At 32.3% G+C, this 19,164-nt stretch overlaps 1 protein-coding gene across 1 annotated transcript; it reads left to right on the forward strand.

Moving 5' to 3' along the window:
* The first annotated feature begins 6,107 nt into the window (after positions 1-6,107).
* LOC127729802 (uncharacterized) lies at positions 6,108-14,048 on the forward strand. Its single transcript, XM_052237708.1, has 5 exons — positions 6,108-6,201; positions 6,721-7,002; positions 7,592-7,821; positions 9,113-9,332; positions 11,854-14,048. Exons 2-5 carry the CDS (start codon positions 6,783-6,785, stop codon positions 13,863-13,865), a joined length of 2,682 nt encoding a protein of 893 aa, XP_052093668.1. The 5' UTR covers positions 6,108-6,201; positions 6,721-6,782; the 3' UTR covers positions 13,866-14,048.
* Positions 14,049-19,164: the final 5,116 nt, after the last annotated feature.

Below are 19,164 nucleotides of genomic sequence, written 5' to 3' on the forward strand. Positions count from 1 at the left end.
CAGATATAAAATATTTTGATCTAAACAACCTTATAACAGTTATATTCTTCTCTATATATAAGGCATATTTTATTTTAAACAAAAAAGAAACAAAGATAGATATTATCAAAATTTTCAAAACGGAAATAAACGAATTCATAAAATTAAATGCGACCAGAAATATTGAAGCCGAAAAAATGTTGTTTAAGACATCAACATATTGTAACTTGAAAGTGATATCTGTAGTGTGTATTTTTGACAAATCAACACATGTTACTTTCCGTGTATAAATAATAGACCACGAATTGCCAAAAATGCTTCGCTGAAAACATAACTTATTGATTCGCAATAAACATAATTATATACACTTACCTATATTTATTTCCATTAGCTTGGTCAAACAATATAGTTTGAAAAAAAAATCATTCAAATTATCTGAAAAGAATAATTAAATTCAAGTTACACATACATCCTGTGAGAAAGGTAAACATAAGCACATAATAAACCTAAAACGTTACGGTGTAGATCCGTTATTTTTTTCCGATTTGTAAGTAGACATAAAATCTGATGAATCAATTTATATTTATGTTTATTTATATTATGTATTATGTTTAAATGTATATATATATATATTTTTTATTAGATATTCTCCCTGGATACCTAATAATTAATACACAGGGAAACTTAGCCTTATGCTGTAAGCTAAGTAACTAAAGGTTACAATCAACCATTAGATTTTATTGTCGCAGCCATTTTATGAGCATAACATGGTATTCAGAATTAAGAGTATAGCTAATCCTGATTGGTTGATATGTGCGCCCGTTATATTTTGTTATTAGAGACTTCGTGCATTCTGCATTATACCAAAGGCAAAATAAATTATTTTCCTTAGCCCTAACGGAACTGAGATGTCTTTTAAACGCTAGGATGAGACACGTATTTTTAAGTGCAAAATTGATAGGCATGGGAGATAAGTACAAATTACGTTAAGAAAAGAAACGAGAACCTATATTTTTTGGACCAAAAAATACTGTCCTAATAACTTTTCTTTAATTCTAGCAAGGTTTCGTTAAAAACATCAATTTTCTAAAGTCTGTATCTTGAAAAAGGCTATCATTGTCGCCTATGGGGAAATTAATTGTTTATTTCAATCTATACAGCGTCGACATGTCTTTATCATAGTGCTCAAAAAGTGTCAAAAACAGTAATTTTACTTGATATTTGATGTGAAACCGAATATTTTGGTGACAAAAGAATTATTGTTGAACTAGTTTTTAAGCTATATTCTGTTTCATATTTGTATTGCGTTTTATCTTAGAAACAAGGGTGGGTTCGAAATTTGACTTACTGTGGAGAGAATATGTCATTTTCTGAACTTCTGCTGAATTGTTTGAAAAAAGCACGTACACGTCTAGAGTTTGGATATACAAATCGATTTTTAAACATGACAATCTCGATCCAAGTGCTGTTATTGAAATAACCAAATTCAGTGAAAATGTACAGAAATGATCCCCTTCGAACATTGAAATGTTCACTCGAATGGCAGACTATAAAAATTAGAATAGGCATGACATTTTGTAGTTAACGAATAGTTTTCGATGTTTAAACACAAATATTTACACATTTTTTATATTTTGAAATGCTATAGCCCGTTTCAAAAATGTACTTTTATACGAAAATGGCTTCATTAAAAATGTTGTTCAAAATTCACCGTAGTAGTTACATGTTGGATCGGTTTGGGTATCAATATAATCAGTACGTGATGACATATGAAGAATCATTGGAGAAAGTGGACATTATCTTCAGGCCCTTTTTAGCAGTACCGCATTTACTAAAAAAATCAGAAATATTTTTTTTCACATTTTTTGACTGGGGTCACCTCTGATAAAAAATTGTGAAAATTCAGAGAGCAATGCCAGAACGTTTTGAAGATGATTTTTGTGTGGCATATATATTTGTGCATCTAACGAACTATGAATTGCATGATTTTAGAAAGTATTAAATACCGTATAGGTTACAATCAACCATTAGATTTTATGGGCGCAGCCATTTTATGAGCATAACATGGTATTCAGAATTAAGAGTATAGCTAATCCTGATTGGTTGATATGTGCGCCCGTTATATTTTGTTATTAGAGACTTCGTGCATTCTGCATTATACCAAAGGCAAAATAAATTATTTTCCTTAGCCCTAACGGAACTGAGATGTCTTTTAAACGCTAGGATGAGTCACGTATTTTTAAGTGCAAAATTGATAGGCATGGGAGATAAGTACAAATTAAGTTAAGAAAAACAACGCGAACCTATATTTTTTGGACTAAAAAATACTGTCCTAATAACTTTTCTTTAATTCTATTAAGGTTTCGTTAAAAACATCAATTTTCTAAAGTCTGTATCTCGAAAAAGGCTGTCATTGTCGTCTATGGGGAAATTAATTGTTTATTTCAATCTATAGAGCATATAGTGCAATTCAGATTATTTAATTGTGTTAAAAAAAAAATTAAGAAAAAAACACCTGTTACCTTTTTGTGCTTTATCATGTTTATAACTGGCTCATCTTTACATCATTTCCATATGTAGTGTACATATGATCTGTTTCACATTTGTAAAATAGCTTGTGTATTATTTTCAAAACAACAGATAGAAAAACGAATACACAGTTTATGTTTAAAAATCAATTCCTTATGTCAGTTTTTTAGGTGCTCATGTGTTACATGTAATGTATCTATTTTATTAGGGCTCCATATTTGGATGCGGTAGCCCTATAGTTTCCTCTTATTCCTTCTGTATGTCTGTCGTCTGTCCGTCAATCATTTTTGTAAACGCACAAAACTCCAACCCTATAGGTATGACATCAATGAACTTTTACACTGTTGTTCAAAGTATCATAAAATACATAATCGATTTTGATGAAAGTTGGCCATTTAGTTTTGGAAAAAAATATTTTTGGTTATAATCACAAATTTTGAGAAAAAAACTCAAAAAGGATGAATATTTGTACAGTTGTTGTGCATAATGTCGATGTGCATATCTTTTCGAAGGGATGATTTCAAATTCACCACTTGGAACTCTTGGTTCAATAACTTCCTTGTAAGCAGTAACCCTCTATCAAGGAAATTATGATAGGAAATGCAAACTCTGGAATATTTTAACAACTGGGAGATATATACAATGTATGCCGGTACTGCTAGAATCTTGCTACATAGAAATGGAAAGTTCACAATTGGGAAGCTGAAATATTCTCTTTTGTCGTAATGCTTTGTTCTAAACTGACTTTCATTGTCGATTTCTAGATGTTATTCAAGATATGAGATAAACTTTACTGTATGTGTTGTATTCTTTATTTCAAGTTTGATGGTTATAGATGCGTTCAACATAGTCACCAAACTTTGAATTATTTAGTGAGAGGACAGCATCTGTATAGCAGAACGTGAAATTAAAGGATAATGCTGGCCCTTTTCATCCTTTCTAAGAAGCTCATGTAAGAATTCATGTTCTACCGTCTAAAAACTTAGTCAATGAAAAACGACTGTCCCTTCTACTAAACCGCCAAAATATGAACAATAGTATACAAAATTGAAGAAAAAATTGACAGTTATATCGTGTTACGACCTGGAGTATTTAACAAGTCTGACTCATCAATTTAAAAAAAAAAGTAGTATATATGTGAATGAAACAGCAACCTTATAACATGAGAACGAAAAAAAATTACTGAAACATTGCAATTATGTTAAAGTATACTGTGGATTCATTTATTTTCGTGGAAATCAATTTTCCTGGATTGAGGAAAGGATGTTTTTTATGGAATACTTCATATCGTTGTTTTTGGCAATGTCTGCATACAAGCCAAAAGGAAATTTGGACTTCGTTGAACATTAAGATTCGTGATTTATTCATACGCATGAATTCCAGGAAAATTGGTGCCCCACGAATACAAATGAGTCCACAGTAAAGTAAAGAAACAAATAGATGCTGATTTCCTTTGCAAATGGTATTGAGGGCAATTACAAGATGAATAAAAAGTGCAGGCTATATATCAATGAAGCAACACAAAAAATCAAAAGGCGTCTGGAGGACAATGTCTATATGACTAGAGACAGTTACCTTTCAATAAAACCAATAAAACTGAGAGAAGTGAAAAGAATGTCTTTTATTAACACAATTATATTGCTTTTCATGCTTTTAGTTGAATCATTTTCAACCAGAGAAGCTATGTTTGTGAATATCGCTACGTAGGCAATCACGTGAACTTCCGAATAATTTAAATAAAGTCCGTAATATTTATTCAATAACTTATACTATCAAAATGTGCTTTTAAAAACCCATGAAAACTATCGATTGATATGTGAACGTCTTATAATTAAAAATAGACATTTGCAGAAAATGTCACACACCTACGATTAGGAGAACAATTACAATAAGTCCTACAGGTGGCATTTAAATTTTTGGTCGTCTCAAATTGTAAATATAAACCGTCGTTCCAAAACAAAGTCTAACTTTTATGATGTGTTTCTATAGATGAAGAACGGGGGTTTCAGGAAATGTATGTAGTAATTTATACCCATCATATATTGTACATGGTGTTATCCAGGTTGAACATGCTGTAATTGTATAGAATATGATAAAATTGACAAACATCGTTTTATAAATTTTTCATGAGACATGCAAAAACATTTTCGCAATTATCGTTGCAGCGGCTAGGTTGGGACAATTAGCAATTAATGTTTTAAGACTAAGGTTTAAGAAAGGGGCGATCAACAAAGGAGCATGTTGACAATATCTAATTTTTTCTGCTAAGAAATACATTTTCGATTTAAAAAAAGAGAATTTGGGTGATTTAGAACTATGTGTTCTTCATGGCATTTCACTTGCCGTTTGGTTTATTTTTAGTATCTTTTACTTTCTTAATTGGACAAATACTTTTGTCTACGTTTTTGGTATCAATAGACAAACAAAAATAAAAAAATATAAAAAAAAAAGACCGTTATCAATGAACATCTTTATGTCGAATATATAATTTAAACTATTCGCCAGACTCTGTTGAAATGAAGAATAGGTGTACTCAAATAGCTGGAATTTTACTATCTATCTTTTCACATTAAAAATGACATCCGGGTTCTAAGTTGTTTGTTTTTGTGTAATTTTTATAGAGATCTTGGAAATCATTTGAGTATGGACATTTTCTTGCACAATGTCGATAATTCATTCCGATCCCGAGACCGGTAGAATTCATAAAGTGCACTTATTACAGTGTCCATTTCAACTCAAAATTTATCCGCAAAATTATTCCGTAGATTGAAAGGGGAACATGGTGCAAAAGGTATATCAAGTGAGAAGAAATTGTCAAAATTAATCACATACTATTTATGTCGGTTAGGGGGCAGTTGCGGATACAAAAGTGTAATCGTGTAAAACACCCTACATTAATATTTCAAAATCACTGCGCTGCGGCGGGTTTAATAATACAATTTTCTATTTGACTTCTATATATTTGCAGAAAAAAAATCTTAAAAAATCTATTTTTTCAAATCAATATTTTTTTTCTTTTATGTATGTTAATATGTGATATATTTTTTTTAATTATAGACCAAAAATTCTGAAATTAATAGTCAGTGTTCGTATATATCATATACTAACATACATCAAGGAAAAATATATTGATTTGAATAATTAGATTTTTAAGAATTTTTTTCGACAAATATATAGTAGTCAAATGGACAATATTGTGTAATTTGATTATCGCATTTTTTAGTGCACTGTGTGTAGAGTATCTTCTGAACGAATATTTTACTGATTTTGCTATACTTAAAACCATGTCATAAAAAGATGTACTCAATTTCTCGGGGAAAGCGTATGGATCTCTGTTGTTTTTTGTTGGGCGACAAAATATATCAGAACATACATCAAGTTTCGACACTTCTTATAAGACAACAGATTGTTCGATATTACACACATTAGGGTAGAGGTTAAACACGTCATAGGAGAACTTTAAAAATACAAAGTTATGGGGACTTTGTGACGATATTCAAGACAGCGATTCTTAAATAATAAAAAAAATCATTTGGTTTGACTATGTATCCCTATTACTGTTTTTTTATATTTTGAGATGACCCCTTGTTTTTCGTCAACTGTGATCGTAACTCTGTGTAATCCTAGGTATAGACCTAGTTTCTGCAAATATCTAATATACACAGACATATAAACATAACTACAAATAGTCAGGTAAGCACAGTATAAGGTCGATTTTCATGGTTCAGTTTCATCTCATTTCATTGATAAAACTATAAATTAAATGTTAATCATATACTCTTTATGTCTCTTAACCTATTTAAGGCTGTTTTTCTAGGTCAAATTAATTTGCGATATTACACACAACAAATTCTGCTGCCTTCTCTATTTCACCTTTCAGCTGCCATTTTTCTTCCAATTACTTGAAATGCTGAGCTCATGCACAACCAAACTCCAACATAGGTTAGTTCAAGGTCAGATGAATGACATTAATAATTGGTTGATTAAAAAATATTTGAAGATAATTTAAAGTGTATATTGATCAGTGTATAAACGGGTTTCTTTCAGAAAATTCTCTCGCACCCATGTTAAAAAAGGTTCTCTCAGTTAACAAACAGCCAGAGGAATATTATGAGAAGTGCAGCAGTCTTGATTTATATCAACATATATAAAAACAATGGCCAGATTTGTGCATAAACAGCTATGATTAACATTGTACATGTTTTATTTAAGGAAATAAAGTTGGAACTCTATACAATAGAAAACTATCAACTTAATTTTTACTGTCTAAGGCAATGGCATCTAGTCTTACACAAGAGGAGGAAAACTATGTCAGGATGAGCTTGCTACTGACAGGAATATCTCCTTGTGCAGCACGAGCTTTGTTTGATCGGGAATTTGCTCCAGCTTGTTTGGATTCCTCTATGAAAAAAGAATACAACAGTTTGAGAGACCTTAAAAAAAAGCGAATAATTAATCAGCCACAATGGAACCTGCTGTTCCCAAGATTTCCTGGTAAGTAGCAGTGGCATAGTTACGACAAAGTTCACTTTCATGCACATCGTGTAACATAAAACAAAAAAACAAAAAACAAACAAACAAAAATAAAACAAAAACCGCATTCATAAATAAAAAATACTTATGTTAAATGTTATTTACTTATATCAAGCGATAAGTTATCCATAAAGATTTTAATTGTTTCACATTTTGGATCCCCGGCCGTGTCAGATCAAAGACCTAGTCAGTGTGATTTACTGCTTCTCCGCTAAGCGCCTAGAATTTAGGAGTAAGAGCCAAGACTTGTAGTTCTGGAGTCGGAATATTGTGTTTGGGTAGGGTGACATACCTTCCGGCAGACTAACACGTACAAAATCCAGCTCTGTCGGTCAGTGTCAGTCAAGCAGGGCTCATTTTTATATTTTCATATCACATTTAAATGTTCTCGTCCTAAATATTTATTTAATTTGCCACTGGACGTAACAAAAAAAAACAGCCATCCATCATTATCGTCGTCATTAATTCTTACTCTAATTATAATAACTGATATTTATTGTGATTATCATCACTGGTCAATGACTGAATGATATTATATTTTATTTGTAAGATGAACCTGATTCTAAAACATTTGATGTAACTCTAATGATAACGTTACTTAGAAACCTGACAAACTTGACCCCTCCTCATGGTGGATATGAGCGGTTACCATCTCCTAATGAAACTACACCTACTTCAGATCTGGCCAGAATAAAATATTACAGAAACAATCTGGCTCATCTGGATGAGGGGAAAATAGCCAACAATATGTTCATCACAGCATGGGACGATATAACTGGTGTAAGTACCTTAGAATAATACACTATTGTCCACAGCATTGGTTGATAACCTCAGTCTGAGATGCTGTTACTATATGTACTAAAATTGTGAGCAATTTTAACAGTGGCTTTTAAAGGTCTGCATCCTTCAGGGTCCTATTTAGAACATTTGTGAGATGTAAAATTCATTACTAAAACATTTAGAATTGGTTATTACAGGTTTTAAAAGGTTGAAGGTTAGTCATCAGCAACAAATTTCATAATGAGCTAAATACGTTACACAAGTAAACCAATTTTTGATATTAACACCACATGATTAGTCTGAGCAATTAATTATTTAATTACGTTCAGTCTTTCAGTCAATTTTCAGAGTTATCCACTGCGATAAATTCAGTACTGTTCATACAATTCGCTTGCAGTCAATTCAGTACTGTTCACATGTGTTCAGTTGCTTTTCAAATAATTCTGTATGATGTTGATCCGTACAGGTAAATAACAACTCCTTAAAAGTCAGAACAAAGACTGAACAGATCTTAATTGAATGCATGCGAATTGTCTGAACAGTACTGAATTAACCGCAGTGGATAGATCTGAAAATTGACTGAAAGACGGAAACACGGAAAAATAAATTGTTCAGTTTTTGAAGAGCTGTTCAGATAAAAATTACCGTTTTAGATCAAAATTCGTTTACTAGTGTTAAGATTAGATTGATACAACCACTATGAAGGTTCGTTACTTTAGACAGATCAATGCACATAATGCAGTTTAATTCGTTTGTTGAGTGCTGGACTCTCTCTTGTCATTCTCAATCAATGGAATTACAAAATGAAAGACATGACTAAATACCAGCACAGAATGAACACTTCTCTGTTGACATCATGGTAATAGACAACACACACACATTAGTATAAGTGAAACATTGATATATAATAGTCATGCTTTATTGACTTTGAAACTTTGGCATTGTTTACTTGTTTAAAAGGTTGATTTTTATGTTAAAACATTTGCTTTATTCTATCAAAATTACATACAGGCGCATCTTTCCTCTTTGCACAGGATTATCATACCATTTTCACAAATATAAAATGTTAAGTAGTTAATGACTTTCATTAAATTCCATTTTACGTTTAACCTGAAAGGTCAAGATTCCTACAATGTAGTTAATATTAGAAGCATTCAATGAATTTTGTGTTGAGAACAGAAACACGTTTTTATTGAAATACATTGATTCTTAATTACTTGCTTCTTATATTTAATAATTTGTTGAATATGAATTAACTAAACTTGTCCTCTCCTTTTATATAATATTTCAGGCTATCGGCAGGTTAGGTGGACAACCAATGAAGCAAGAGTGTGATAACCTGAAAACAAAGACATTAAACCAGACAAACCAAGAAATAATATTGGACATTAAACGTTCTTATGATGAAATGAGGGAACTAAAACAATCCGTGGAGAGTTTGAAAATAGCAAATGCAGATCTAACAGTTGAAGTAGAGAAGTTAAAAGATACAGTGCCATGGAATGTAAGAGGTAAACATGTAAATGTCAAGTATTTTTAAATTTGAACTATTCAAGCACCTGTATCCTTTTTGTGCTTTATCATGTTTATAACTGGCTCATCTCTAAGCCATTCCCATATGTAGTGTACATATGATCTGTTTCACATTTGTAAAATAGCTTGTGTATTATTTTCAAAACAACAGATAGAAAAACGAATACACAGTTTATGTTTAAAAATCAATTCCTTATGTCAGTTTTCTAGGTTCTCATGTGTTAATGTGTCTATTTTATTAGGGCTCCATATTTTGGATGCGGTAGCCCTATAGTTTTGTCTTTTTCTTTCTGTATGTCTTTCATCTGTCCGTCAATAATTTTTGTAAACGCAAAAAACTCCAACATCAATGAAATTTTGCACTGTTGTTCAAAGTATCATAATATACATAATCGATTTTGATGAAAGTTGGCCATTTAGTTTTGGAAAAAACGATTTTTGGTTAAAAATCACAAAATTTGAGAAAAGTTTTTATCATCGCAAAAAAATCAAAAAGGCCAATGAATATTTGTACAGTTGTTGTGCATAATGTCGATGTGCATATCTTTTCGAAGGGATTATTTCAACTTCGCCACTTGGAACTCTTGGTTCAATAACTTCCTTGTAAGCAGCAGCCCTCTTTCAAGGAAATTATGATAGGAAATGCAAGCTCTGGAATATCGTAACAACTGGGAGATATACACTCTACTAGAAAAAACCCGCGCGAGCGCGGCTTGAAGACTACTTGAAATGTTTGTGGTAATACACAGCTTGGATTCGTGTTTCTCAAACTGTTTCTATGCACTGATGCATTATGTTGATAGTTTTTATTAGTTTGTCAGTTCTTTTTCCATAGGAGTTTGAATGTCTAATTAGTAGCTTCTGTCTCGGTGTTACACATGTGCTCCTAGAACGGAGGAAATAACTCAGAGAAGAAGACAACCTAGAACACTGATGATTAAAACATTTCTCAGTGGTGCTAGTTTGTAGTATTTGTTTTTATTTGAAAGGTGCGAGTCAAGTTCTGTCTCTGTGTGATATGGGTGCTCCAAGAACGGAGGAAATAACTTAGAGAAGACGAAGATAATCTAGAACTCTCTGATGATTTAAAACATTTCTTCAGCGGTGCGACTTTGTAGTATTTTTTTTTGAGAGGTGCGATTTCTGTCTATGTGTGACACGGGTGCTGCGAAAAAGGAGGAATTTACTAAGAGACGAACAAAACAATCTAATGATTAAACACATTTCTGTGAGTTTGTTATATTTCTTCTTTTTTTTGGTGGTGCGAGTTTGATAGAGTGATGCAAGTTGTAATAATTAGTGAGTGTTTGCGTGGTGCGAGTTGGCCGTGGGCAGTACGTCGACTGAGCATGCGCGAAATCGTATAAAACACGGATCGATAACGGTCTCCGAATTTGGATATTTTTAAAAAATTGACGATTTCTGTGGAAAAAAAATTGTTTCAAAGACAAATTTAGGAAATACAAAACACTACATTTATACGTCATATCACAAATATTTTCGACTTTGTATGGTTTCAGAGGAGTTGCGGCTCAAATCGGTCTCTTCCTTTAGTAGTACAGATATGCAGGTGCTGCTTGAATGTTGCTACATAGAAATAGAAAGTTCACAATTGGGAAGCTGAAATATTCTCTTTTGTCGTAATTCTTTGTTCTTAACCGACCCTCATTGTCAATTACTAGATGTAAGTCAAGATATGAGAAAGACTTTACTGCATGTATCTGTTGTATCCTTTATTTCAAGTTTGATGGTATAGATGCGTTCAACATAGTCATCAAACTTTGAATTATTAAGTGAGAGGACAGCATCTGTATAGCAGAACGTGAAATTAAAGGATAATGTTAGCTCTTTTCATCCTTCCTAAGAAGCTCATGTTAGAATTCATGTTCTACCGTCTAAAAACTTAGTCAATCAAAAGCGACTGTCCCTTCTTCTAAACCGCCAAAATATATACAATAGTATACAAAATGGAAGAAAAAATGAAAGTTTTATCGTGTTTCGACCTGGAATATTTAACAAGTTTGACTCATCAATTTAAAAAAAAGTAGTATATATGTTAACGAGACAGCAACCTTATAACATGAGAATGCAAAAATATCACTGAAACATCGGAATTATGTTAAAGTATGAGTAAAGAAACAAACAGATGCTGATTTCCTTTGCAAATGGTATTGCGGGCAATTACAAGATGAATAAAAAGTGCAGGCTATATATCAATGAAGCAACACAAAAAATTAAAAGGCGTCTGGAGGACAATGTCTATATGACTAGAGACAGTTATTTTTTCAATAAAACCAATAAAACTGAGTTAAGTTAAAAGAAAGTCTTTAATTAGCAAAATTTGATTATGTGTTAAACTTGGTTGCTAGTCATGCTTTTAGTTGAATCATTTTCAACTAGCAAAGTTGTGTTTGTGAATATCGCATCGTAAGCAATCACATAAACTTCCAAATAATTTAAATAAAGTCCGTAATATGTATTCAATAACTTACATTTTAGCACAATTCAGTCAGGTGCTTGTGGAGTGGAAGGACAATGACAAGATGTTTGTAACAACCAGAGCTGCCAAACATGTACTGACATATATAAAGGAGAACAGTTGTGTGACTATTACTGCTAGTTCTGGTGTGGGTAAGACGGCTACACTACGACATGTGGCATTAGAGATGGAGACAGAAGGGTACGATGTACTTCTAATGACAGACCCAGGTGACATTGTCAAGTTTTATAACCCGAACCAGAAAACATTGTTTGTTATTGATGATTTATGTGGTAACTATTCTTTAAACCAGACTGACCTGAAAGTTTGGGAACCAGTCATTCAACCAATAAAAAAGATTCTTTCAAATAAACTTGCTAAGATAATTGTAGCATGTCGATTACAAGTGTATCAGGATGACAAGTTTGAATGTTTATCAGTTTGCAAATCATGTGTATGTAACCTTTTATCAAATAGCATGTGCTTATCATTAGCTGAAAAGGAGTTAATAGCTGAAGTATATCTTAAAACTGAAGCTCCTGATATTTCCGATTTTTATGATTTATATGATTGCTTCCCACTTTTATGTAAATTGTATCAAGAAAATCCTTCACTTAATATCAAAAATTTCTTCCATAAGCCTTTTTCAGTTTATGAAGTTGAGATTGACAATCTACAGAAAAAAGGATTTTACAGTAAATATTGTGCCCTGGCTTTATGTGTCATGTTTAACAACAATTTGAAGGAAGAAACGCTAACAGGGGAGATAAATGAAGAAACAAAAGCTATCATTGAGAACACATGTGAGGCATGTAAACTGGACAGAGGAATATCAAGGTTAACATTACAGGATGAACTGAACTCATTTTTACATACATTCCTGAAAAAGGAACAAGATATATACAGAACTATTCATGATAAAATATTTGACTTTCTAGTGTACTACTTTGGACAGAAAATACTCCATTGTTTGATAAAGAATGCACATATAAGTTTAATCAAGGAAAGATTTTTGTTAGACAAACAAGACAATGTGGATCCGTTCATATCAATTGTGCCTCCTAAATATCATCAAATGTACATAAAAAGAATGATAGATGACTGGTCAAAGGGTGAAGTCAAGGAAGTGTTTTGTAATATAAATATGAAGATACCTCAGTTCAGACAGAGATTTTTCTGTCATTTGAATGGACTGGACACATCTTACCAGAGACAATTAGCACATACCTGTGATGTAAGCAACAATGATACTGTATTGTTACAGTTATGTTTTCTGGGTGATATTCCTTTGATTGGTTGGTGTTTTAACCATGGTGTTGATGTAAATCAGTGGTGTAGGAATAATGAGATAACCCCATTACATTTTGCTGCAAGTAGAGGTTGGACCGAAATAGAAAGGATGTTGTTAGACATAGGAGCAGATTATAATAAATGTGACAATAATGGTTGGTCACCTGTAATCGTTGCTTGTAGGTTTGGACATACAGAAATAGTAAGGGTTTTGTTAGACATAGGAGCTGATTATAATAAATGTGACAACAATGGTTGGTCACCTGTAATGCATGCTTGTAGTGAGGGACATACGGAAATAGTAAAGTTGTTGTTACGCATAGGAGCAGATTATGAAAAATGTAACAGATATGGTCGGTCACCTGAAATGCTGGCTTGTAGATGTGGACATACAAAAATAGCAAGGATGTTGCTAGAAATAGGAGCAAATTATAATAAACGTGATAATGATGGTTGGTCACCTGTAATGCTTGCTTGTAGATATGGACACACAGAAATAGCAAGGATGTTGTTAGACAAAGGAGTAGATTATGATAAATGTAACAATGAAGGTTGGTCATCTACAATGTTTGCTTGTAGATATGGACATACAGAAATTGTAAAGTTGCTGTTAGACATAGGAGCAGATTATAATAAAGGTAACAATAAAGGCCAGTCATCTGTAATAATTGCCTCTGAAAGAGGTCATAGTGATATAGTTAGTGTGATAAATGAACATTCCAGGAATGTAATCAATACATAACAGTATTAAAGGAAACTTTGTGACTGAACATTTTTCTGGTTAGTCGTGTCAGTGTTAAAAGACGTAAACTGTCAAATTTTAGTTATTTTTCAAATGTTGTACACTAAGGCCGTGTTCACACCAAACGCTGCGTATTGTAAACCTGTTAATAAATAATTTCATGTCATAAACCCTAATATCAAATTAATTTCGTTGTCATGTATACACCGGTTTTAATTACCTATACTTGAGAATTGTTTACACGAGTAAACTAGAAGTACCCGATATTAGATGAACACTACATAGAATTGAATTGAATATTCTAGGAAAACTTTTGATTCAGTAAGGCACAGACCAATTCATCCTTTCTTGGGAAGGAGGGGTTGAGAAAAAAAAAATAATCAAATTCGAAATACCTTGTTTCAGGAGGTAAGTATAAAAATTGTTTTGATTCCATTGAAAAAAAGGGGGGGGGTGTCTTATTAAGTAAATAAAATAGTTTGTCCCAAGAAACCCCTTCTTTATAAAAACTGTTCTCCTCATTTTGTTTATGTTGAGTGTTTTAAAGATGTCACGATTACGCAAGCTACAGCAGCGTAATAATATGCTAAAAAGAATGTTTCGGTTGTATCAGCAACTCAGAATTACTGCATTTTTACGTTTTCCTTCTTCCCAAATAGGTGTTTTCCTGTACCTACTACATGTACTATTCAGTTGTTTCTGTACATGGTTCTGCTTCTTCTTATTTCGGGAAGAATTATTTGTAGGATGATTGCGTTGGGTCTTGATCGGGGTTAATAAGGGAATTATCATTTGATATTCGGTGTTGGGTAGATGTCAGGATGATTTTGGAAATAAATATTCTTGCCTGGTAATAACTTGAAAAAATATATTACCTTGTTCCAGATAGGATGAACATAAATCCACAAAATGTAGGACAATGAAGGAAGAAGTTGTGTACAAAAGTGAAAATAAATTTTAGTGCGAAATAATTATATAGTTATATAAGTATATGAATTCGAAATGGTTGCCATTAGAAACTGTCCTAGGTGATTTAAATATTGGTGTAAAATTATAGTCATAGCATATTTTGTGTATTTGTGACTTAAAGTCGATGTCATAGAATTTGATTTCAAAGAAAATATTTTGAAGGACATACTTGAAACTGTATACACGTAATCAAGATTGGTGTATGTATCTGTATTTACGTAAAAAATAAACAAATTACCAAAACAATTATAATCATAAAACGATGATGCTACAGACAATAATAGATTGTGATTGCTCAATATTGCAAGTTATTTTCTGGCATAACAAGGCCAAATAGTTTGTAACCATATGTAACTAATATATAGTAATGATTAGTAGACTGTATACAAAGATTCTTCGTTTTAGTGCTGTTTGTATGTATAGCAAACATGGCTTATTCTGCCACAATAGTCTCCATTAAACCTTAAATATTTATAAGAAATATTCATCTCTTTCACCGAAACTTCATTTTTGTACATGGATAAACCAAACTTAACTTGTTGCAATAGCAATTATTTCTTGCCTGTGACGAACCTTGTAGAATGAGAGACGAAGATATGCTGATCAGGCAGTATCATAAGCCGTTTGTGAAATGCTTTATATTTACAATGATAAAAGAGCTGAATATTGCTGATTCCTTATGTTCGGACTTTTCTGTCTGGTATTTATCCCTTGACCTTTAATTTATAATTATCATGGTTCAATGATCAGTTTCATTATCGTTTCAATAACTATGAGTGAGATAAGTGAAACAAAATATTTTGTCTACAGTAATAAAAGGCTATATGACGAATACGTCAATGATAAAGCAATCCAACAACACAAAAAACAAGAAAGAAAAAAACATCTTACGGTCAACAATACGGTCTTCAATAATAAATATATTTCTAATCTATACAGCATGCAAGCTCTTTATCTAGATAAAAATTGATAAATTTAACAGAGATTACAACAATCCAACAACACACAAAAAAAAAAGACACCTAGAGATTATCAGACGGTCTTCAACAATAGACCTGTTTTTAATCTTCATCGCATTAAACTATAAATGTAGACAAAGTATGCCATGGATTAATATAACAGGATTCATAACAAAATCTGCCATACCCACCAATATCCTAAACAAATACCAATAAAAAAACCATTAATAAATGACGATAGGAAAAATTGACAATGTTCCGTACAAGGTACAAGTACGTTCGTCCGTCCGTCCGTCTGTCCCGCTTCAGGTTAAAGTTTTTGGTGAAGGTAGTTTTTGATGAATTTGAAGTCCAATGAACTTGATACTTAGTACACATGTTCCCTATGATATTATCTTTCTAATTTTAATGCCAACTTAGAGTTTTGATCCCCAATTTCACGGTCCACTGAACATAGAAAATGATAGTGCGAGTGAGGCATCCGTGTACTATGGACACATTCTTGTTTTTGTCCATACTTGACCTTTCAGTGATTAATCATCAAGATGCATTGTTCATTTAAATATACATAATGCATGTACATCCACCCAATGTCTGTCTACTCGAATGGCAAATACTTTTGTAAACTCTGTATGCTAAAAAAAATATTTGGTTTGATTGTAGTTGAAAAAATATGTCAATCTTTAAACAAACATATTTCAAACTTATATAAAAATCCTTTTGGTGCATCCCCCTTTTCTCTATAATGACGCTTTTTGGTACCTCTATGTGGTTTCTCAGTGAAACTACATGTATTTGCCTTCGACAAAAACGGTATCAGAATTTGTATCTAATATAAAAAGAATGTACTTGGGAATATCTGACTCGAATTTCATTGATGAATTATTTGTTTTCGCCATGCAATAATACTTGATGATCTTTTTCTAAAAATCGTCGCAATAATTTTCGAAATTTTTATGGCAACCAAGTTTTCTGAACACTGCCATTATCATGTTCAGATATTCATTGTTGGTTATTGAAACCAGCGGACTAATATATACCTAATCTTCATTATGTACGATACAGTTTGTGTAAAGTGAGAAAATCTTTATGCTGAAAAAGACGAAGTCATCATCGTTGTTCACTCCCGCGTAGGAGTCGTAGAAGATAATACAGATACCTTACATTGTACTCTTTAATAAACATGTCAAAGTCTAGGTTGTTTCCCTCCATAAAATATTCAGTATGCCTTCGAAATAAACATATTATTGTCAAACAGTCAAATAACGGCCGGGTACCAGTCTAGTGAAAGTCCAAGTTTGCCTATGGAAACGGAAATATCGATTGGATAATAAAAAATGAAAACAATAAAATAAAAGCGCATATTTTTATTAGGCACTAAAAAATTCTTTTAAAAAAGTTTCATTGAAATTGGGTTTAGATTGATTAAGTGATTGGTGTTTAATACCACTTTTAGCACTATTTGCTATTTCGTGGCGGTCAGTTTTTTTTGGTGGAAGCTGGAGTGCCAGGAGAGAACCACCGACCTTCTGCAGGAACAATTACCATCCTAGTAAATTTAGATAGGAGTCGAATGCAACTGCCACGTGCGGAGTTCAGACTCACAAACTCAGTTTTGACAGGCTAGTGATACAGTATTTAAACTACTTAGACCACTCGGCCACAGAGGCACCTACTGCTTAAAAAGTGTTGTGGTTACATAACGCTGCCAGACAAACTGGACAACACAACGATCACTATAAACCACAACATCATGAAGTTGAATATTAGATACGGGTCGCCAAGATAAGTAAGAATACGCACGTTTTAAACTATGTTTGGTACACAAACTGTATACGATTTAATGTCACTAGTATTCTTTAAATATTTTGAATTTTCTTTTATTACGAAAATTCAAAAGATTGAAAGTGATTAATTATTTTACATGTTGCTATATTGACAGTAGCCTTTTATTCACAACAGAAAAATTTAATCATTTAGTGCGGTATCGTCTTTTCCTCCTCCTTGGGCTGGATAGATTTTGGTTTCTATACCACATATTTTACTGTTCACTGGACAATCGTCACTCCATTCGCCATAAGAACCATCCACACCATACCAAGGAGGATAGCTCAGGTCGAAGTCATCAACGTCATCTTTAAAAAATCTGCAGATGAATTTGACGTAGATGGCACCTGTGTTATCACTTTCACCCTATACAAAAACAGAAAAATAGGCAATTTCTGATTTTACGCTGCTTAACAGAGAAAACATATTGGTGTGCTAGTAAAATAATGTGTCAAAAGTAATAAACATATATATAAGGAGATCTGGTATGCTTTCCAATGAGACAACTATCCACCAGAGCTCAAATGACGAGGGAATAAGTAATAACGGGTGACTGTACGGCCTATTTATTACAGGGAAATACCGTAATTTAGGTAAAAATAAAATAAAAACCAATTATTTCACTCTTTTGGCGTCATCCATTGGGGATTAAGTCTGAATTTCAATTTTTATAAATTCCCTCCACAGAATTCCAAACAATCGTCTTTTTCTCTAGGTAAAAATCAATTAGCAGTGTCAAAAACCGTTGAAAAACAAAAAAAGCGTTACGTTGTGATTTTCATGGGATTTGTGTTCGTGCCTCACTCAAACCTTGTTGATTAAGAAGACAAACACTATCTGATGACTGGTGTTGACAGGAATCAATTTTCCTGGTTATATAGACATTCTTCTTGATTATCAAATAAAACGCAACTTAGCCTTAATCTTTTCACAACAGATTCATTATGTAGTAGAGAATTGATAAGAAGTAGTGGATTCGTAAACGATAATCAACGAGCGACTTTGGTCGCAAGTTGATTATCGTTTCCGAATCCACTACTTCTTATCAATTCTCTAGCTTAACCCATTTCTATTAAAACGACTGTCTGTTTTACGTTTTGACAATGAATCAACGATATTTCATAAAAATAGTTTAGTATTTTGTCTTTTTTATTCTATAATAGCTGGAAATGATTATATCCACACGGTTCGCATCTATAATTAGACATTCGACAAGTTAACATAAGTTTAAGATAACTTAAATGGGGTGTTAGCTCCCCTTTTTAACACCAGATTTCAGTTTTGTATATACATATTTCATTTAATGTTTAATCATTACAAATTATTTATATTGAATAGATTTTGGTATATTTAATTTATTCAAAAAGACATATATTAATATACAGAATTTATTTATCTTGTTTTGAAAAGTTAAAAAATTTTAATTACCAAAATTTAGAACCTTCAAAATTTATATATATAATATTTAGCAACGTGTTTTGGTTAATTGAAGACTAAACACCGTTAAGCCGTTCTTAGTCAAAAAAATATTGATAAGGTAGATG

This window comes from Mytilus californianus, unplaced genomic scaffold, assembly GCF_021869535.1.
Source record: "Mytilus californianus isolate M0D057914Y unplaced genomic scaffold, xbMytCali1.0.p SCAF_2, whole genome shotgun sequence".
Taxonomy (NCBI): Eukaryota; Metazoa; Mollusca; class Bivalvia; order Mytilida; family Mytilidae; genus Mytilus; species Mytilus californianus.

What these genes read in the sequence shown, in the direction of transcription:
- LOC127729802 (XM_052237708.1), top strand. Translation starts at nt 6,783, where the DNA reads ATGGCATCTAGTCTTACACAAGAGGAGGAAAACTATGTCAGGATGAGC. An exon ending in GCTGTTCCCAAGATTTCCTG is followed by an intron (nt 7,003 to 7,591) that starts GTAAGTAGCAGT and finishes TTTATTTGTAAG; the next exon opens with ATGAACCTGATTCTAAAACA. An exon ending in AGTGCCATGGAATGTAAGAG is followed by an intron (nt 9,333 to 11,853) that starts GTAAACATGTAA and finishes CTTACATTTTAG; the next exon opens with CACAATTCAGTCAGGTGCTT.